The following is a 23607-nucleotide window of genomic DNA, read 5'->3' as shown; positions in this document are numbered from 1 at the left end:
AAAAGACATCTTTTAATGAAGCTCATTAAAAGTACCTTTATTATAATTGTTTCTAATTTAGGCACAAAACCAGCAATTTTTGAGGGGAGGGGCCTAGTTAATTACATTGCTCAGTACTTGACTGGTATTTCATTTTATCAACCCCCATAATTTAAACACAACACTTAATTTCTGAGAGCAGAGGGCTAGTTGATTATATCAATCTCTGTCCTTCACTGGGATTTTATTTTATCAACTCCAAAAGGATAGAAGGCAAAGTTGACTTCAGAGGGATTTGAACTCTGAATGTAAACAGTCAAAATTAATACCATGCAGCATTTTTGCCAACACTCCAACAAGTTTGCCCATTCCCCAACCCATATAACTATAAATAATAATTGATAATATGGGGGTAGGGGTGGGTAAAAATTCCTACAGACAAAAGTGGACCAATCTAGTGACAGGCATCAAAGAATATATCCACATGGCCATACTATCACTAAACCTTTTTTGTAAAAGAGTATTAATGAAGACTACAGTTGTGTTACTGACTGAAATGTCATGACTACTACCACCTATACACTACTTTGTCTGTGTGCCCTCAGAAGTAAGGCAGCTATAAAAGTGATGGTTATGTCATTGTCACACATGTACACAATACCTTAACCAATTCAATGAAAGGGCCAGGAGGTGCAGGCATGGCTGTGTGGTAAGGAGCTTGCTTCCCAACCACATGGTTCTGAGTTCAGTCCCACTGCATGTCACCTTGGGCAAGTATCTTCTGTTATAGCCTCAGGTTGACCAAAGCTTTGTGATTGGACTTGGTGGGCGGAAACTGAAAGAAGCTGCTCATGTGTGTGTGTTTGTCCCCCAAACACCACGTGACAACCAGTGTTGGTGTGTTTACATCCCTGTAACTTAGCAGTTTGGCAAAAGGGACCAATAGAATAACTAAAAGGTTTTAAAATGTAAGTATTGGGATCGATTTGTTCAACTAAAAAAATTCTTCAAGGTGGTGTTTCAGCATGGCTACAGTTTGATGACTGAAACAAGGGGTAAAAAGGTCTGTCCAGGTTTTGATTTATACTGGTCCTGGAGTACACAGGGTATGGCAGAAAACCTTCCCATGTTTTATATGGCCATTGATGTGGTGCTAGGGAAGCTAGGCAAGTGGTAATGTTGTCTTTATGTAGAGAATGTTTTATATTTTTTTTCTCCCCCATTTATCATCATGGTCGGGACTTACTGTACATTTTTGGTTGAAAAATTTAACCTGTAAAATGTAGCAGTCCTGAGTTATGTGGCCCACAGAGATATTGCTGGCTACATCACTGCTCATTGAAACTGGACACTGAAGGTTGGGTCAGCTTTGTACTATCTACCAATAGTCCAGTCTTAAATATATACAAACATACACAATATTGTATGATCGTTGGCTTTCCTCAGTTCATTGGTCCTTTAATAGGTGTTGTTTCACACCACACACAGCATTAAGCATAAAAATGCACCCAGGAAATAGATTTTCTGAACTGCCAGGATGGTTTCCAAGAAGCAGTCAATAGTTTCCATTAACTGACTAAATTAGCAGTTGAAGTGGATACCTTGTAAATTGTGACCAGGGAGCTACTACTTCTATCATCAATAAAGCGTCTATCCTTCTGAGTGAAGGGCAGGTTGTATGTTGCTCATATGCAAAATTCAGTGCGACAAAGTGGTGAAACAGGTACCCTGAATGTAGAGGTTTAACAAAAGCTATAAAGAGAGCATTGTTTATACACACAGTGTGAGTGTGCATGAACAACAGAGTAGAAATGGAGAGACAGGAAAGCTGGATAGAAGAGGAATCAAACACAGTATGCAAGATATAACAATGTGATAGTATGGGCTTTTTACAGAAAATAACAGTGGAAGGTTTTCATTTAACCCTTTAGTGTTTAAACTGGCCATATCCAGCCGAAGTTTTCTACCTATTTTATGTTTAAACTGACCAGATCAAGGCTCTCACACCTAACCTACATTGACATTCTAAAAATGAACAATCACGTCATTAAAACCTCAAAAGCTATAAGATAATGCATGATTAATTAAAAACAATTTGAGTAAAAAAATATTACATTTAACAGAGTAATCTGAACACTAAAGGGTTAAATATAAATGCTTTAAAATAAAATGCTTTGTATAAAGTAACCAGAGGCTAACTCTAGTAATTTGGCATCAAAAAGATTGTTAGAATTGACACAGAAAGTTGTTTTTTTGACTTACCTGGATGGCCTGTAAAGATATTTTAAGTTTGTTGTTAAATTTGTCCTCCTGTTGAGCACTGATAGCCATGTTTATTAAGATCTCTACTTGTTTCCAATTGTCAACTTTTGATTCAGCAACAGCTTGGTTGTGGAGAGCCTGAATGGGAAGAGACAAAGAGAGTGTGACATGGAAATAATACCCCTAAGGGAGTAGGAAGATTGAGAAAGAGCAGCAGGAAGTGAACACAGCATGAAAAAAATACCCCATGGATGGAGCGGGGAGAGAGAAAATAAGGCAAGTGCAAAACAATGCACAAAGAAATTTTTAAGTGAGTTTATTCAAAAGACTGGATTAGCCCCTGATTAACCCTGATCCAGCAAGCCTATAGTGAAAGGTGTTCAAGTTATGATCATTCCAAATTTCATTCACACATATTCTGATCCCCGTTCCTTGTGAGTATGCCCTAGCACTTTGCCACTATCTCCCTCTTGCTCTCTCTCTCTGACTGGGTAACCATGTATCTCCTCTGCAGCAAGATACTTGTTTCTGTTTCTCTGTCACACTCTAATCTTTCATCACCTGGCACAAGGTCACCTCCTTCCTCTGAAAAAATCTTTGTTTTGCAGGTTACTTGGTGACCCTGCCAGTGCTGGTGTCACGTAAAAAAACATTCAGTCCACACTGGCATTTGGAAGGGCATACCAAAACTGACCTCGCCTGTGCTAGTGCCGGTTAAAAACCACTCAGTCCATTCTTTGGGGTGGTTAGTTTTAGGAAGGGCATCCAGTCGTAAAAACCATGCCAAAACAGACACTGAAGCCTAGTGCAGTCTTCTGCCAAGCCAGCTCCTGTCAAACCATCCAACCTATGCCAGCATGGAAAGCAGATGTTAAATGATGATCATGATGATGACAGAGTAACTAGGACTACAATAACTAATAAATCCTGCCTTTTGGTTCAGCTTCAGATCAGCACCAATACATATAGAGAGGTATTTGTGGGTTTATGAAGAAAGAGAGAGAAGAATAATACTAAATGTAAGATCTTTTTATACTCTTTTATTTCATTGTTTTACACAAGAAATATAAAACATTGTGAATACAGCAATTTTAAATAGAAAAAAAAGTCATTAATCTCAAATTTTCTAAAATTTTCACACCTGGCAAGGCATAAAATACAACTAGGATGTATGTAAAATATTATTTTTTCTCATGACAATGAACTTAAAAGGAACTGCGTAAAAGGATTAAGATTTGAAAGAAAACGCATATACTCGAAAATTCTAAACATTTTAGAACGAAGCAAAAAAATGTTCTATATGACAAAATAAATGTAAAGAAATATCAGCCCAATCATCTCTTTTACGTTCACTTTTCTATACTTGCACAAGTCAGACAGAATCTGTCGAGGTTGGATGCCCTTCCTGTCACCGACCCTTACTTGTTTCCTGGCAAGGTAATATTTTCCCTTAGCTAAGACACATTTTCCATAGAAGACTAGCAGCAAATAACCTCGCTTGTACGGGGATGATGCTCATTTACAAACATCATGTGATGTGCAAAGGTCACACACAAACACCCACATATGCTGTTCTGGACCCTTCTCTCGTATTTTAATCTCATCTCTGAACATAAAGCCACCTTCCTTTCGATTGTGGCTTCACTTAGCTTAAGGAATTCCTTAATTTCATGAGCTTCATGATAACCTCATAAGTGCTGGTGTCTTGAAAAGAAGTACCCAGTTCTCTCTGTAAAGTGGATAGAATTAGGAAGGGCATCCAGCCATAGCAACCATGATAAAGCAGACACTGGAGCAGGATACAGTCCTTGGACCATTGAGATCCTGCCAAAGTGTTCAACCCAGGCCAGCATGAAGTATCATCCATTTATCTTGTGTTCAGCAAGATGTCGAAAAACTGCCTCGGTAAAGTCTGTTTGATGGTCACAAATGGAAAGTCTTAGATCATACATAAATTGTATGTTTGTTTGATCGGGTTTCATTTAGAGCAAAGTAGCAACACACAAAACATTTTCAGGTATAAATACTCAGGTAGGAATTAATAAAAGAGAAAAATTACAAATGGTGTAAAAATAGGTGGGGTAAGGGTCACTAGCATAGCTAGAATGTGTGCCGCTTGGGGCAGCCCTTCCTTTTGCCACCCTTGGACCCCACAAAAAACACAGCAGACCCAAAAGTGCCACCTGGGGCAGACTGCCCCCCCTCCCCGCTACACTAGTGGGTAGGATTGAAAGCAGAGAGAAGCAAGTGGTATCAATAGGAATTACATATATTTACCTCTGTCAAATATAAAATTAGGTTCAATCCCAGAGGTCGGTAGTTGATATATTTCTTGTTACCCATCAAATGTATAGCTACTTGGTAACACTTGATTGCAGCATCACAACTGAAAAGACAAAATGATTATAAAGATATATATATATAGGCGCAGGAGTGGCTGTGTGGTAAGTAGCTTGTTTACCAACCACATGGTTCCAGGTTCAGTCCCACTGTGTGGCATCTTGGGCAAGTGTCTTCTGCTATAGCCCCGGGCCGACCAATGCCTTGTGAGTGGATTTGGTAGACGGAAACTGAAAGAAGCCTGTTGTATATATGTATATATATATGTATGTGTGTGTGTGTTTGTGTGTCTGTGTTTGTCCCCCTAGCATTGCTTGACAACCGATGCTGGTGTGCTTACATCCCCGTCACTTAGCGGTTCGGCAAAAGAGACCGATGGGCTTACAAAGAATAAGTCCCGGGGTCAATTTGCTCGACTAAAGGCAGTGCTCCAGCATGGCCGCAGTCAAATGACTGAAACAAGTAAAAGAGCAAAAGAGTACATACACCAGAATATATTTTTCATTTTCTGTCATTTTGTACAATATATATATATAACAAGGCCAATCTCAAGACTCTGAGCCTTATGAAGATGACTAAGGAACAAAATATCTGGTGCACTGCTGTACTCCAGAACTGTCCACCACAACAGAATTGATACCAGTGATGGTACGACATAAAAAGCACTCAGTACACTCTATGGAGTGGTTGTCATTAGGAAAGGCATCCAGTTGTAGAAACCATGCCACAACAGACAATGGAACTTGATATAGCTTCACCAGCTCCAGTCAAACCATCCAATCCAAGCCAGCATGGAAAACAGATGTTAAATGATGACAAGTCTTCTAAGACTCATTATTATTGTTGCATCAATGTAACATTTATATTGATATATAGAACACCCTGTTAAATACTTGGAAGGCCAGGTGGTGGTGGTGGTGGTAGTGGGGGTGTGTAGATGACAAAATCTCCCAGATTTCCAGTTTCTTCTATATAAATTCTACTCACAAGACTTTAGTCAGCTTGAAGTTATAGTGAGAAACTCCGGCTCAAAGTGGCATGCAATAGGATTGAACCCAAATCCACATAACTGAAAAACAAACTTCACTGTTTAGCCCCACAGCCATGCTTATCATCAACAACGGGAAAAAATCCCTTTTAAGCCAGACGAGTATTTGAGAGGGTGAAGAGGTTGTTTTATGCCAGGGATAAGCAGAGGTGTCTTGGTATAGAGAAGATACATAGCTGCCTCAGATACACCCACCCTTATGTGGGAATATCTGATACACCTACCCTTATGTGGGAATATCTGAGGGAGTCAAAAATGTTTTTAAAATTCTAGAAACCATGCACTTACATGTTATATTCCAAGTAAATTGCAGCCATCTGCACATAGGCTGCAACAAAATGTGTATCCTTGGTCACTGCTTTTTGAAAGTTCTGCAAAGAAGGAGAAAAAATTATTTAATTGAAAATTTAAATGAGTAGTCTCTTTATTTGCCAAATCACCCATAACATCTGGTTTAAAAATAGGACATCCTGAATGTGAGAATTTCCATCCTCCTTGTATCGCAGGATGGTCACAGTCATAAGTGTAGGTTTGTTCTACAACAACAGTAATTTTTTAATCACACTTAATCTTTAGTATTGCTATGGCAACTCACGTGATTCATTAGTCTGTTTTTATCCATCAAATGAAGTTGTGCCTTCACGAGAGGCATCAAATGTTTTTTTGAGTTCATAAAAGCTAAAAGACAGGAAGGTGGGGGTGAGGACATCAAAGAACAACAGTCAAGAGACACATTTGTCTCAAGCTAAGTGAAAAATGTCCATAGCTTGAAGAGAATCAAAGCAAGAGGATTGCCAATGCTTATGATGAGACAATCATAGATATGAAGCATTCTAGATTGTGTGTTAGGATAAATACAAATGGTGGTGGAGAAAAGTGGGTTCATAATGATGGTAATGCATTTATTGTCACAAGCAAGGAGAAAGTGGCTTAGAAATGCTATTTTGAGAGTTGCTGGGTGGGGAAAACGTGTTGGAGAAAGGGGAACTACCCTTAGTACATCCAACTGAGGGAACTGCTGTTGAAGTGGGCTGTTGTATGATCAAAATAGCCACTAAGGATAGGAAAACAGTCAAAGCAACAGGCTCATCAGATAGGTTTGCTGACAGACCATTATGTTATCTCCAATGCTCAATGTGTTCTACTCCAGAAACAATGTAGGTTAAGAATCTTGCATGAGTTAACTTATAGGAAAGAGGCATGTTCTACTGATTTTAAAATGAAGTTCACTGGTCATTTTTAGATCCTCCTGAAAGATAAGGATCACCAGTTGCTGTTATAAATGTTCAGATTGTCACAGGTCAGTGGCTTGAGATAGTTATTTGTTTACTACCCACAAGGGGCTAAACATAGAGGGGACAAACAAGGACAGACAAACGGATTAAGTCAGTTATATCGACCCCAGTGCGTAACTGGTACTTAATTTATTGACCCCGAAAGGATGAAAGGTAAAGTCGACCTTGGCGGAATTTGAACTCAGAACGTAATGCCAGACGAAATACGGCTACGCATTTCGCCCGGCATGCTAACGTTTCTGCCAGCTCGAGATAGTGGCATTTTGAAAGAGACGTTAGACCATCACACAAGATGCCTTGTAAGATTTGTTCTCACTCTTTATATTCTAATGTCATATCCCACCATCATCAACTTTGACTTTCATCATTAAAGGTTTGACAAAATAAATTCTGAATCCTGGACTGTAGATTGGTTGAATTGTCAGAATGTTGTACTAAATGCTTGGCAGTATTTCTTCTGAGGAAGTAATAGACCAGATATGGGTACACAAGCAAGGGTAACCCAAGAAAGGGTGAACCAAGAACGGGTAAGAAAGGCAGGGATGGCAAACATGCCAATATTTGACAAGATGCTGTCTTGTTAACCCTTTCATTACTGTATTTATTTTGAGATGCTCTGTGCTTCTTTGAATTATTTTAAATATAACAAAGAATTTAGTAAAATAACTTAGTTATCATTAAACTAGTGTTAGGAGCATAAATTGTGACTAAGTTTTGGTGGAAAATTTTAACTCAAAACTTATGAAAACAAAATATTTGTACTCAGAGCCAGAGTCGGTTTCAGCCGGGTTGGTAACTAAAGGGTTAAACATACTTGAATGAAAGGACCAGAAAACCATTTTCATCTTCTATGGCAATAGAATGGCAAGTACATCATGTCTCTCAAAGGGTCATTTGAAGGTTTGATGGTGCAGAAAGAGGCTGTTGATGAGAATTGGGATTAGAAATGGATCCTGAAAACTAATTCTAGTCTAGATAGCTAAATCAGAGAAGTGAAAATTTACAGTAAATTAATGACATGACATTTAAGTAAATAATTAAATAATTGACTAAAGAAGTATTTAGGTCAGACATGTTTATTGAAACACCACCAGATAACATCAAAGCGACTTTTAAAAATGAGGGTGGGATTAGCAGAATTAATTGATGGTAGGACAAACAGCTGTTGTGTTGAGTTACAGTCTTTTACATTTTGAGATCAAATCCTACCAATGTCAAGTTTACCTTTCATTTATTCATAAGAACCAATCAAATACTGGAATCAGTCTAACCCTTTAGGTACCACCCCACCTAAGATTACTTTTGGTTCTTTAATAGCAAACTTCCTATTTTAAAATGATCTTAATTAAAACCCTCTAACAAAATTTTATGTAAAATTATATTCCGAATTCCAGCTTAATAACGACAAATTTGTTCTCAAGGTTAACTGAAATAAAAGCCATGTATTTCAAAAGAAATATGGTAACAAAATGGATAAGCTTCACCTGGAAATAAAATCTGCTGAACCCTTTTGATATCAGCCTGCCTGAAACCATTCCTGGTTTTAGATACAAATTTACAATTTTAAAGAGATCTAAATTAAAACCTTCCATCAAACTTTCATGTTAAATTATGTTCTAAAACATCAGCTTAACAATGATAAAGTTATCTTACTAAATTCTTCACTATTTCCAAAATTAATTCCAAAATCATTACAATATGAAATTTAAAAAATGTTGTTGAGTCATTTCTTTGTGTATACATGTTATTAGTTTTCTGCAGTGAAAAACTTGCTGGTCACATGGATTCTTTGCATGTAGGAGTTAGCTTGATTGGGGAGAAAGGACTAGCTAGAGGGGGAGAAAGGAAGATAACACTGTGTATTGTCATAAGAATGCTTATTGATAAAAGGTAGTGACCGGAAAAAACAATAAATAAATAATTAAAAAAGGCTGACCAACCTCTACTTAAGATATTTATAAAGTTTAGCAACTAAAGTAGGTCAATTTAAAACAAAAGATTGACCTTTCCATGACCAGAGAAGACATCCAAAACAAGCCCAGCATTGAGTGCAGATGTCTGAAGTGAACCTGGTGATGAGTGTAGAGGCCCAAAGCAAGCCTTAAATTGCAGAGTCCCAAAGTGAGTGTTGAGTGCAGAGGCCCAAAACAAGCCTGGCATTGAGTGCAGAGGCCCAAAGCGAGCCTAGCATTGCAGAGGCCCAAGGCAAGTGTTGAGTGTAGAGGCCCAAAGTGAGCATGGCATTGAGTGCAGAGGCCCAAAGTGAGTGCTGAGTACAGAGACCCATGCTGGGGTGCCACCTTGATAGATTTTTGTTGAACAAATCGACCCTAGAACTTTTTTTAAACATAGTACTTATTCTATCAGTCTGTTTTGCCAAACCACTAAGTTATAGGGACGTAAACATACCAACACTGGTTGTCAAGCAGTGGTGGAGGACAAACACAGACACAAAGTCACATACACATAGTTATTACATTTTATATATATATATATATATATACATACACACACACACATATGCGATAAGCTCCTTTCAGTTTCCAAGGTTTTGGTCAGGCTGCCCAAGGTACTATGCAGTGGGACTGAGCCCAGAACCATGTGGTTGGGAACTAAGCTTCTTACCACAGGGCGACACAATGTACAATATTTTTATCCTATACATATTCCACAAGTGTTTTGGTATCACTGATGTCCTATTAAAGCTCCAAAACCCCAACAAGATTACTGTGTCTAATGAGACTTATAAGGTCGTACATACCCACACATACAAACAAATACATTCTGTTGTTCTCTCACTTGTCTCCCTCTTTTGCACACACACACCACACACATATATATATATACATACATACAAACAAATAGGCTAAAACCCTTTTTAAACCTAGTACATATTCCGTCAGTCTCTTTTGCTGAACCATTAAGTTATGGGGATGTGAGCACACCAACACTGCTTGTCAAGCAGTGTTGAGTGGACAAACACAGCCACATAGAGACATATACATTATACATACATACATATGATAGATCGTTAGCTACTACAAACATTTTTTTTCTCTCCTTGTTTTTTATGTGTATCTTTCTGTAGAAGAGCGTAGGCTCAAAATGTAAAAGACTTTTTCTATTCCTGAGCGCTATACTAATACATTTGTTTGTTTGTACACCACCTGCCTTCATCTTTTGTTTATTTTCGTAAACTTTCCCTATCATCATCATCATCATCGTTTAACGTCCGTTTTCCGTGCTAGCACGGGTTGGACGGTTCGACCGGGGTCTGGGGAGCCAGGGGCTGCCCCAGGCTCCAGTCTGATCTGGCAGTGTTTCATATATATATATATATATATATATATATATATATATACATACACACACACACAACAGGCATCTTTTAGTTTCTATCTACCTAATCTATCCACAAGGCTTTGTTCAGCCCAAGGTTGTAGGTTAAGTCACTTACATAAAGTGCAATGCAGTGGGACTGAACCTGGAACCATGTGGTTGGGAAGCAAGCTTCTTACCACCCAGCCACTCCTGTGTCCTACAACACACACACACACACACACACACACATATATAGGCACAGGCATCTCACTGCGTGGCACTTTGGGCAAGTGTCTTCTACTATAGTCTCAGGCCGACCAAAGCCTTGTGAGTGGATTTGGTAGATGGAAATACATACATATGTATGTATGTATTTGTGTGTCTGTGTTTGTCCGATGTCAGTGAGTTTACATCCCTGTAACTTAGTGGTTCAACAAAAGAAACTGATAGAATAAGTACTAGGCTTACAAAGAATAAGTCTTGAGGTTGATTTGTTCAACTAAAGGTGATGCTCCAACATGGCTGCAGTCAAGTGACTTAAACAAGTAAAAGAATATATATATGCATTATATATTTCACTTTGTATGATTTTCTGGCTTTGTATGTATGAGTGTGCATATACTTATGTACATATATGAATACATACGTGCACTTAGATACATGTACATCTATACATGTATGTGTGTGTGTGTGTGTGTGTGTGTGTGTGTGTGTGTATATATATATATATACACATACTCAAAATGAGCAACAAGAATAACTCCGGAATATTTACCGGAGTCATTCTTGTTGCTTATTTTGATTATAATCACCCCACGGATTTTTATGGATAACACCATACAGAATTCTGGTGCATCTAAATTAAGTAGGGAATACAAAGGAGTGACAGAGAGAGAGAGGAGAAATGGAAAGAAAGGAAGAGACGTCAACAAGAGACTATGGCACTACAACCAGCCAGGAACAGTCTTCGCTACATTTGCGGTACCTGCCAGAGGGAGTGTTTGTCCAGGATAGGACTACACAGCCACAGCAGGAAATGTATCAGGACATGAAATATAAAAGCCGGACTAGACTACTTTGTGCGCAACTCCATTGTCTCCCGAGACAGAAAGGATGCCAACAACCAAATTAAGTACCATATTCTTTTGAATCTAAACTTTTGCTGAACTTATATATATATATATGTGTGTATATATATATAATATTAATTCGAGACAAAACCACTATTTTACAAATCAAACAAGGAAAGACTTAATCAATACATAAAAAATTTTAATATAAAGTAAATAAATCGCCACTACAATTGTTTCATGTCTTCAAATGACATTCATCAGGTGATTTCCGATCTAAAAATATCAATATTTTAAATATAAGTTTAAAATAATATAAATTTATCAATGAAAGAATATAAATATATATAAAATCTATATATAATCTATATTATCAACATATAATCTAAAATAAACCCTATAATAATAATAATAATAATAATAATAATTGTGTACAGTGCTCAGGTGCACTACAACTCATCTAAGTGTATATATAATCAGGTGTAGTTTCGGCGGATTTCGGAAAGCATGAGGGCCTTAAAAGATGCAGTGTCATGGCAGTCAACAACTGACGCAGGCAGTTTATTCCATGCTTCAGCAACTCTGAGCGTGAAAAAATGTTTCCGAAAGTCATGGAGCTGTATTGTTTTCTGACTTTGTAGGCATGTCCACGTGTGTTAGACACATGGAGATCAAAAAGGTGTTCAGTGTTGTTGTTGGTGAGGTGGTTGATAACTTGTGGGTGTTTACCAAGTCCGTCGCCAAACGCCGGAGCTTCAGTGAATCCATGCCCAGGGAAACAAGGCGCTCAGAATATGGTAGGTGTCTATGGAGGGTATGCGTTTGGTTGCACGTCTCTGGACAGATTCCAGGAGGTCAATGTTCTGTGCAAGATAGGGGTTCCAAACTGATGATGCGAATTCCAAGTGTGGTCGTACCATAGCTGTATACAGTTTTAAATAGATGGCTGGAGAGCGGCTAACAAAAGACCTGCTGAGTGATGCCAAGACACCCTCGGCCTTCCTGACAATCTTAGAGATATGCTTTGACCAACACAAATCACTGCTGACAGTGATGCCTAGGTCACGCTCGCAAGAGGATTTCTTGATATCATGTTGTGTGGAGGGAGTATGTGAACGCAGGGTTTTTTCTCCCAAAATGCATGGTGGTACACTTGTCCACAGCCAGTTTCAGTTGCCAGTCTGTGATCCATTGCTGCATTGTGTCTAGGTCTGATTGCAGGAAAGAGTTGTAGACATCAGGATTTGTCCTCTTGATTTCAAGGTACAGCTTGATGTCGTCTGCATATTTCAATACTGTGGCATTCTTTAAATTTGCATCTATGTCGTTAATGTATGCCACAAACAAGAGGGGACCAAGGACAGATCCCTGTGGTACACCCGATGACATCTCATATGGTGTAGAGTGCTGTCCTAGAACTGTGACTACCTCCTTTCGGCTGAGGATGAAGGATTTCAACCAGTTAAAAAGGTCATCCCCCACACTCATTGCAGAGAGTTTCACCATAAGCCTTTTGTGTGGCACAGAGTTGAAAGCCTTAGCAAAGTCAAGGTAGACAACATCCACCCATGAGCCACTGTCAGTAATCTGAGTAATGTCCTCAAGGAACTCGACAAGCTGGTCACTGCAGCTGGAGTTAGGGACAAATCCATATTGTGAGGGTCGGATGAGACTGTGAGAGCTCCAGAAGTTCCAGAGTGTTTCTCTGACACACGATTCCATCAGTTTTGCAATACAGCTAGTGAGACTGACTGGGCGATAGTTGACAGGTGATGTGCGGTCGCCCTTTTGAACAGAGGAATGACACTGGCAGTTTTCCACTGCTCCGGAGTAGCACCATTGTTGAGACAGTACTGGAAGAAAATAGAAAGCTGGTGTAAAAGGAAGTGCCTGCCACGTTTGAGAAGCAGGTATGTAACTCCATCGAGACCAGGGAGGCATAGTTGCGCTTATTTTGAAGGTGACGTCGCAGCATTGCAGGTGTAAATTCCATAGTTGTTATGGAGTTTGCTGTTAGTGATGGTGAAGATGGTACATTTTGACTTTCAACAGTGAATATGTTTGCATAGCACTCGGCAATGAGTTCTGCACATTCCTTGGGGTCGTCAGTGATCTGTTTGTGTGAGGGTTGCGAAGAGGGCCCACTGGAGAGTGAGGTCTCTGCTTTGAGTGCATATTTCCAGAAAACCTTGCTGTCAGGATTGGCTGCTATGCACTGTTCAAATTCAAGCACTGCTTTTTTTGTCACTTGCTTGAGATGGTTGGAGGATTTATTCCGCTTCTTCCTGTTGGTGTCTGATTTATGCAACCTGTATTCCCGTTCAGCAGTCCGACGTTCCCTCCTGGCAAGTCGGACCGCTGAAGTTTCCCAAATGCCCTTTTGGGGTGGTTCTTCTTTTTTTGTTTACGTGGCACTGATGCTGCACATGCTGCCCATATTGAGTCCAGGATACTCTGGAGTATAGTATTCACATCTCCAGAGTTGTAGAATTCACGCCAGTTTGGTGCTGTAGTTCAGTGTGGTACAGGTTCCAATCTGCTCTCTTCCAATCGAAGGAAGCAGATGGAGATGGTTCAGGTTTTGTTGCCGCAAGAGCCAGATTGGCGATGATCATAGCATGATCAGAGTCACCTAGAGGTTCCTCCGTAGTGCAATTGATAACCGAGGTTCCTCCGTAGTGCAAAACCTATTATTAAAGTTCTCATATTTAAAGATGTACAAAAAACAAAAAACAAAATAAAAATAAACTATATATACACACATGCTCGAATTAATATTATATAATATTTTACTATAAAATTGGATTTAATCCTAAATCTGATTTTTTCCCTGTAATTTTGGATTTATTCCCTAATATTTATTATTATATGTATATATATATATATATATATATGCATACATACATACATACACACACATATGACTCATACATCAGTGTTTGTACAGTTTATATAGAATGTGTATCCCTATTTATTTATATATACACACCCACCAACATGTGTCATTTGAAAAGAATTAAACAAAAGAAGACACCCAGTGGTGACAAAGTGACTCATCAATATCAAACAAACTCTTGATTGGCACATTTTCTCCAAACACATGCGTAGGTGTGTTTGTGTGTGTGCTTGTGTGTGTTTTATGAAATAATTTCATGTAGTGATGATATGCATATATAATTTCATAATGTTAGTGTGTGGTGTGTAAGTTTCCATGGTGTTAGACCATGTATGTGTAGATGTATATTTTATTGGCTCCGTTGAGATGTGTGACAGCTGTATGACTCGAAAATCAATGTGAAGTGTGGTTAACTGAACAATGTGACTCTACCATAATACAATCTTGTTTTTAATTTCTAAATAAACATCTCAGGTTGTGTAACTTCTCGAAGCAAACAGAAGTTAACCCTTTTTATACCAACCCAACTGAGACCACTCTGGTTCTGTGATACAAATTTTCTGCTTATGTTCTAAATTAAAACACTTCATTAAAATTTCAAGCCAATTTATAATCAAAATAGCAGCTTATACATACATACATAAAAAAAATAATAATAATAATAATAATAATAATTGTGTACAGTGCTCAGGTGCACTACAACTCATCTAAAGTGTATATATAATCAGGTGTAGTTTCGGCGGATTTCGGAAAGCATGAGGGCCTTAAAGGATGCAGTGTCATGGCAGTCAACAACTGACGCAGGCAGTTTATTCCATGCTTCAGCATACATGCATACACAGGCGTATGTACGTACATGCATACGTACATACATACACACATGTATGCATACATACACACATACATACGTACATATATATGACGAACTAACTGTTACTTTCTCAGATGCAGCACGGATTTTTGTCAGTGAACAGGTCGTGGATTTTAGCGACAAAAATATTTTGACAAATTAAACTTAAATGTTGAAGTGAATCGAACGGCTTTTGTGTGTTTCTTAAATGGCTTATAAACACCTTCCACGCTGCAATTGTTATAGACAGAGTTGTTTTCCTAAATATTTCATTATTTTCAAAATTATTTGACACAATGGAGGTTTATTTTGACAGCAATATCATAACAAAAGTGTTAAATAAAATATTGGTGCTACACTTCTTAGCATAGGTCTTTCAGGAGCCCTAAAATTCAAAAGGCTGAAACTTAATCCAGTTTGCATGGCGTATATGTGACAAAGATTACAATACCACCACCCCTGGATAGGATGCTGGTCCATCATAGGGTTAATTTCCCAACTATTGCTGAAATTCATTTACAGCTGAGTGGACCAGAGCAATGGGAAATGAAGTGTTGTGTTCAAAAACACAATGCACTGCCTGATCCAGGAATTGAAACCATGATCTTACAGTTGTGAGAGCAATACCCTAACCACTGAGCCACGTGCCTTCACTATTTTGTTACATTTGATTTAATTTAATTGCAAGCAAATGAAGGTGTTTTTACCAAGACAATGAGAGCTTCTATGTGGTTGCTTGAGCAGTTAAAAACATTAGTTAAATCTCCCTTAAAGTACACTGTCATCATAAAAAAAAAGAACGGAAGGACACATTGGATGCAAATACAGAATGGTTATAACTTGGTTTTTGATCATAGATCTACTCAATAAGTACTGACCTAGGGCTGAACAACAACAACAAACAACAACAGCAAACAACAACAACAACAACAACTTAGCTTTGGAAATTGAGAGACGGGGGTGGGTGGGGAGGAAGTTGTGCCAGAGTTGTTTAACAATGTTATATCAGGCGTTTGTTAACGTATGTGATGACGACAATTGGGCTCATTATATTCAGCACTTACAAATCACAAATAATACTCCTTGATCATTAAATGGAGCATGAGAACGCACTAAAACCCAAGTCAGTCATGTTAAAAGCCAACAACACAAAACACAAACATTAACACACATACCATCATTATTGCTACTTAACATTCATTTTGGCATGGTTGGATGGTTTGACAAGAGCTTGCTAGCCAGAGAGCTGCGCCAGGCTCCAATTATCTGTTTTGGCTTGCTTGCTATGGCTGGATGCCCTTCCTAGCACCAACCACTTCAGAGTTTACTGGGGAGTCTTTTATGTAGCACTGGCACAGGTGCTTTATATGTGGCTCGACGTGGCTGTGTGGTAAGGAGCTTACTTACGAACCACATGGCTCCAAGTTCAGTCTTATTGCATGGCACATTGGGCAAGTGTCTTCTACTATAGCCTCGTCTGACCAAAGCCTTGTGAGTGAATTTGGTAGATGGAAACTGAAAGAAACCCATCATATAGATACATACATACATACATATATATATACATATACATCATCATCATCATCATCATCATATATATATATTAATCTGCAACAAGATTATTCATCTTTCTATTTCACAAAAAATATATATATATATATATATATATATATATGTATGTATGTATGTATTTGTGTCTCTGTTTTTGTCTTCACACCATTGCTTGTTAATGTGTTTACGTCCCCGTAACTTAGCAGTGCAGCACAAGAGACTGATAGAATAAGTACTAGGCTTACTAAGAATAAGTCCTGGGGTCAATTTGTTTGACGGTGCTAAAGGCAGTGCTCCAGCATGGCCGCAGTCAAATGACTCAAAACAAATAAAAAAAGTATATATACACAAATAAATAAAGGTACCAAAATACCAGCTTGGTTAAAGTAGCGAATATATAGTAATGGTAGAAAAGACAAAGAGGAGACACAAGAATATGGGAGAATTAGGGGATGTAATGTGTTGCCTACTGTTTATAACTCAGTCTGAGGGTCTCTTTATGGACACGGGCGTGTGACATTTGTGTCATCAAGCAACCACAATACCACCATCCCATACATGGAAGATGTGTTCCAGTGTTGCGGTTTTTGGCATTTTGAGAGAATTACCAACTGATGAGGGCTGAAGTGAAAGCCTGATCTTTCTGACAAAGCTGTGGTGTGAGCTAGAGGGGGGGGGGGGAGAGGGAGAGAGTGAGTGAGTGTGTGTGTGTATGAGGATACAATGAGAGAATGATGGAAAATGTGAGACCCAGAATTTGTAGCAACTTTGAAGGTTTTAAATTTGTATGTTATGAAATAATTATTTCTAAATTAGGCATAAGTGAAGGTACATGGCTTAGTGGTTAGGGTGTTGGACTCGTGATTGTAAGATTGTGGTTTCGATTCCTGGACTAGGCAATGCACTATGTTCTTGAGCAAAACTCTTCATTTCATGTTGTTCCAGTTCACTCAGCTGGCAAAAAGGAGTAATCCTGTGATGGACTGGCGTCCCATCCAGGGAGGTATATACATATCAGAGAAACCAGGGCTATGCTCCTAGGGGAGCAATGTTGGCTGACCAAATTAGGGCATAATGCCAGTGGTTTTGAGGGGTAAACATTGGTTAGATAAAGCGTCAATGTAATGAAAACTTTATCTAACCCAGAGAGATGAAAGACAAAACTGACTTTTGTCAATATTTGAACTCAGAATGCAAAGAGCTGGAACCAATGTTGCAAAGCATTTTCTCCATGCTCTAACAATTCAGTCAGTCCACTGCACTCTTGATGGGAAAAAAAAAATGTTGTTCTTGTTCAACCTTGGTAGAACAAACAGATGATTGAAAGATATTCCTTCTATCATATTTCTGCATCACAAACTACACAATCCAATGTCTCTCTCTCTTTCTCTTTATTTGAAATAGTAATATGTGATTTGGTGGCTGCTATTTCTAGCAATTTTAATAACCCAGTAGAGACTAACATTACTTTCTTTACAGAAACAGGTGTTTAGGACTAGGCCAACAGTGATACAGCGGATCTATGACCATGCCATGATCATCCTGTCCTTGTCTTTCATTTTTTTATACAGTAGGATTTTGTTTGAGAGAGATTTGGTAGTTGTTTCTAGTACATAGAGGGACCAGATAGAGGCACCAATAACCTACCTTGATTGCTCTGTCAAATTACTGTTGAGAGCCGAGAATTCCCCCAAAGGGCAGAACAAGGTGACACTAAACCAATCCACTTTATCCTCAATTAACAGTTCAATTCCACCAGGTTTATTTTAATGGTATCATCATCGTTTAATGTCCATTTTTCCATGGTCATAGGGAACAGACAGAATTTCATAAAGCGGATTTTCTATGGCCAGAAGCCTTTCCTGTTGCCAACCCTCACCTGCTTCCAAGTAAAACTAATATTTTGTCCCCCACCCAACCTAAAACCAGACATGGAAGATTGGACACAAAGAATACCCCTTCGTGATCGTGACACTCATTTATGACTATCACTTGATGTTCAGGCAAGGATACAGTAACACACACACGGCTTCTTTCAGTTTGTATCTACAAAATCTACTCATGAGGCTTTCATCAATCTGGGTGTATTGTAGAAGATACATACCATACACAAGATGTCATGCAATGAATGACTTCACCGAAAACTATGTGGTTACACACCCACACCTGTGCTTGGGTAGTTAAGAAAAATACAGCCTTAATAAATATTTACTGCTGTCAGGTAATGTACAAAAACATTAACCTGAATGAACATAAAAGAAACTGTGGCCTTGGCGACTACATGTATGAATGATTATCACAAAGTTAAGTGCATATACATACATATATAATTGGGCCATGAATAGATAAGTATTTACATAATAACCTCGTGCTAAGCCATGTGCTTAAACAAAAAGAATAAGAGGAAGAAATGAATGTTTATATACTGTTCAAATCTGTCACAGTATTGAGGCATTGTGTTTCTAGCATGGCCTTGTGCTAAATTTATAAGTGAATACTTTCAATAAAAATCGCTGAAATATTTTTTATGGTTGTTAGTGGATGGGTGTGGTAGTATTTAGTAGCATCAAAGAAAATATAATAATGAAGTTACTGTCAGTATTTCTTAGATGTACAAAAACTGTCTCCATTTTCCCATGAAACTTAATAAATTATATCATTCCACACACCACTCTTACTCTCTTTGTCTCTCTAATTTTCTCTTTTATCCATTTGCACTATAACAGCAAGTCCTGAAGTAACTGAGCCATGCTACAACCCAGACAATGACTGCACTATAATACACGACCTTAAGGCGGCAAGCTGGCAGATACGTTAGCACGCCGGGCGAAATGCTTAGCGGTATTTCATCTGCCGTTACGTTCTGAGTTCAAATTCCACCGAGGTCAACTTTGCCTTTCATCCTTTCGTGGGTCGATAATTTAAATACCAGTTACGCACTGGGGTAGATGTAATCGACTTAATCCGTTTGTCTGTCCTTGTTTGTCCCCTCTGTGTTTAGCCCCTTGTGGGTAGTAAAGAAATATATAATACACGACCTTGCACCCAAACAACTGCACCACATGCATTAACAAACAATGTACAGGAATTCCTCGAATTGCGCAAGTAATTGGGGGACGCGCAATTCGAAATTCGCACAAGTCGAGTACCAGATATTGTTTTCTATAAATATTTTCCGGGATAACTGCTAAATATTGTTATATTAAAGAAACACTTGGAGAAAGTATTGAATGAACTTTCTTTCTATTTGAAACCAAAAAACTTTTATTGGTGACTGCTTTGTACGAATACAAATTACAAAAAATAATACAAATTGTTTAATGATTATAAACAGAAAATAGAAAAATACATAGCAAATAAATTTACTTATTCAGTTGATCAAACATTTTTTTATAACAAGAAAAATCATGTATATTTGAACTGATGGATAGATAGATAACAAGATAACAGACAAGGCAATGCAACCATGGATAATAAATATTTTTACAACAAGTGCAAGTCGAGAATACAACTTGCGCAACTTGAAGTCGAATTTCGCGCAAGTCGGGGAATCCCTGTATATTAAAGAAGGCAACCTATACATGACCATCTCATCTGTTAGAAACAGCATCCAAATCTCCCTAAGATTACTTTGTGTCATTTAAAAAATAAAAAATTAAAATTAAAAATGGGATGTGTAAAACAAAAATTGGATGATTATGGATGGAGTGGCTGTATAGTTTAGAATAACTAGAGATCTGCAGTAGAAGAAAGCAAGAGAGAGAGGACCCTATGTGATATTGGGGGGGGGGGATTTACTGTTGTCATGTAATGTAGAAAAACATTTAATTTGTCAATGAAAAAACCAACATAAAAGAATACTGTGTCCTTGAGACCTATGTGTATAAATTATTCTTTTCTACTCTAGGCACAAGGCCCAAAATTTAGGGGGAGGGGGCCAGTTGATTAGATCGACCCAGTACACAACTGGTACTTAATTTATCGACCATAAAAGGATGAAATGCAAAGCAGACCTTGGAAGAATTTGAACTCAGAACGTAAAGACAGAAGAAATACCGCTAAGCATTTCACCCAGCATGCTAATGATTCTGCCAGCTCGTTGCCTTACATGTATAAATTATTATCACAAAGCTGAGGGTATATACACCCATATATAGAGAAAGAGACATCAATGTAGCCTTGCAACTTGTTGGATTCTGTCAAACTGTCCCACAATGATGGTGATAAAATTTTTATATATATATATATATATATATTATATATATATATATATATATGAGTGGCTGTGTGGTAAGTAGCTTGTCTACCAACCACATGGTTCCGGGTTCAGTCCCACTGCGTGGCACCCTGGGCAAGTGTCTTCTACTATAGCCTCGGGCCGACCAAAGCCTTGTGAGTGGATTTGGTAGACGGAAACTGAAAAGAAACCCGTCGTATATATGTATGTATGTGTGTGTGTTTGTGTGTCTGTGTTTGTCCCCCTAGCATTGCTTGACAACCGATGCTAGTGAGTTTATGTCCCCGTTACTTAGCGGTTCGGCAAAAAAGAGACCGATAGAATAAGTACTGGGCTTACAAAAGAATAAGTTCCGGGGTCGAGTTGCTCAATTAAAGGCGGTGCTCGAGCATGGCCGCAGTCAAATGACTGAAACAAGTAAAAGAGTAAAGAGAGAGAGAGTATTTGAAGTTGTAGATGGCCTTATTAGCATAGGAGAAGATTGTACAAAAAGTGTACAACGATAGAATAAGAGTAGGGTGGAGACAGTTCAGAGAACTTTTACCTCTGTTGGCAACCAAAGTCTCTCTCTCTGTCTCAGTGAATGGAAGATTGTATGATGCATGTGTATGAACTGCGATGCTGCATGTTAATGAGATGAGTCTCTGAATGTAAAAGACATGTGAAGGCTGGAGAGGAATGAAGTATATATACTCCACTGGATGTGTGATGGCAGTGTGCATGTGCAACAGAGCATAGGTGTATTGAGAGAAAAGTTGGGCATAAGAGGAATTATATGCAGTGTGCAAGAGGGGAAACTGCACTGGTTTGGTCAAGCAATGTAGACAGATGAAGGCAGTTGCATAAAGCGGTGCTGATCACTTAAAGTGGAGAGAAGTTGTGGAAGCGGAAGACCCAGGAAGACAAGGGACAAAGTATTGAAGGCCAGTCTCAGAATGCTTAACCTCACGAAGGAGATGACAGAGAACTGAGATATGTGGCCCATTGCTGTACTCAAGAAGACCTGCTCACTACAACAGATCCGAGATCCTAAAACCAAGGTGCCATGTAAAAAGCATTGGTGTGGGTGCTGGTGCCAGGTAAGAAGCACTGGTGCTAGCGACACATAAAAAGCACCTTGTACACTCTATAAAGAAGTTTGGTGCTAAGAAGGGCATCCAGCCATAGAAGCCAAGTCAAAACAGACTATGGAACCTGGTCTTGCCAATTCCTGTCAAGCCGTCCAACCCATGTAAGCATGAAAAACAAGTGTTAACCCTTTCGTTACTGTATTTATTTTGAGGTGCTCTGTGTTTCTTTCAATTACTTTAAATTAAATATAACAAAGAATTTAGTAAAATAACTTAGTTATCATTCAGCTAGTGTTAGGAACATAAATTATGACTAAAGTTTGGTGGAAAATTTTAATTCAAAACTTATGAAAACAAGACATTTGTACTCTGAGCCAGAGCTGGTTTCAGCCGGGTCGGTAATGAAAGGGTTAAATGTTGATGTTGATAATGATAACCCATGCTTGCATGGAAAATGGATGTTAAACGATGATGATGATGATGATATATCTGGATCTCACATGTATAACAGTGTTTATATAGTGACCGTGAACTAAACTTTGTGCTTAAATGAAAAGAATTTATTATTAGGTAAGATTTTATGTACTGTTGCAAAGTGTCACATGTCGACGCTACGAGTTGTTAAGGTGGCCTCGAACTAAATTTTACAAGTGAATATTTTAATAAAATCAGTGAAAATAATTTTTTTTTTATGGTGTTGAGTGGGTTAATGGGTAGGTGGGCGGGTGGGTGACCTCGTATTTAATTGACATCACTGAAAATATTCATCTGTTTTCACATGTTTTCTTTTTTCTGTTTTCACGTGAGTCTCTTAATAAACTTCAATTCACACACTGCTCTCCCCACCACCATCCTCTCTTGCTCCAGCTCCAACTACACAATACAACAAGTACACCAAGCAGTAACCGCATGGTACTGCAACTTGTATATTATTCAACAGACTGCATAATAAACTGCAAGATGTACAAGCACAGGTACGGATGGCTGTGTGGTTAAGAAACTTGGGGGTCTTGGTTTGGGGTTCAGTCCTATTGTGTGGTACCTCGGCCTTCTACTATAGCTCTGGGCCGACCAATGCCTTGCAAGAGAATTTAGAGAGGAAAACTGAGTGGAAGTCTGTCATATATATATGAGGGTCATGGCCCTGTGGTAAGAAGCTTGCTTCTCAGCCACATGGTTCCAAGTTCAGTTCTACTGAGTGGCACTTTGGGCAAGTATAGCCCCAGAATGGTCAATGCTTTGTAATGTGAGTGAATTTAGTAGACAGAAACTGTGTGGAAGCCCATCATATGTGTGTGTGTTATTGTTTTTGTCTTGCCTCACATCTCTGCTTGACAAACTGGTGTTAGTTTATTTACATCCCCATAACATAACAGTTTAACAGAATAAGTACCAGATGTAGAAATAAGTACTGGAGTCTATTTGTTTGACTGAAACCCTTCAAAGAAATGCCCCAGCATGGCTGCAAACAAGTAAAAAAAAAAACAAGCTCCTGCACCATTCTGTAACTCATTTGGGGTTACATAGAAAAACCAACAAAGGATGTAGGACCTAGCGCTTGTAGACACTGAAGGGATGTAGTTATGAGCTGTGAAGTAGCTTGCTTACCAACTCTATGGTACCAGGTTCAGTTCCACTGTGTGGCAACTTTGGCAAGTGTGTCCTACTATAGCCTCAGACTGACCTTG

General features: G+C 38.6%; 1 protein-coding gene across 2 annotated transcripts in view; it reads right to left on the bottom strand.

The window, feature by feature from the left end:
* Positions 1 to 23607, bottom strand: part of LOC115222731 (neutrophil cytosol factor 2) — a 48054-nt gene that overhangs the window by 18409 nt on the left and 6038 nt on the right. For both annotated transcript variants that reach the window (XR_003882755.2, XM_029793029.2), the window contains exons 2-4: positions 5918 to 6000; positions 4519 to 4627; positions 2242 to 2379 (exon numbers count right to left, since the gene is read on the bottom strand). Coding sequence is in view for 1 of the 2 variants with exons in the window: in XM_029793029.2 (XP_029648889.1) it covers positions 2242 to 2379; positions 4519 to 4627; positions 5918 to 6000 (330 nt within the window). In the remaining variant the exon portion in view is untranslated. The remainder of the gene's footprint in view (positions 1 to 2241; positions 2380 to 4518; positions 4628 to 5917; positions 6001 to 23607) is intronic.

Source organism: Octopus sinensis, linkage group LG21 (assembly GCF_006345805.1).
Source record: "Octopus sinensis linkage group LG21, ASM634580v1, whole genome shotgun sequence".
Lineage (NCBI taxonomy): Eukaryota > Metazoa > Mollusca > Cephalopoda > Octopoda > Octopodidae > Octopus > Octopus sinensis.
The sequence above is the reverse complement of the archived record's forward strand: the minus strand, read 5'-3'. Positions and strand labels throughout refer to the sequence as shown.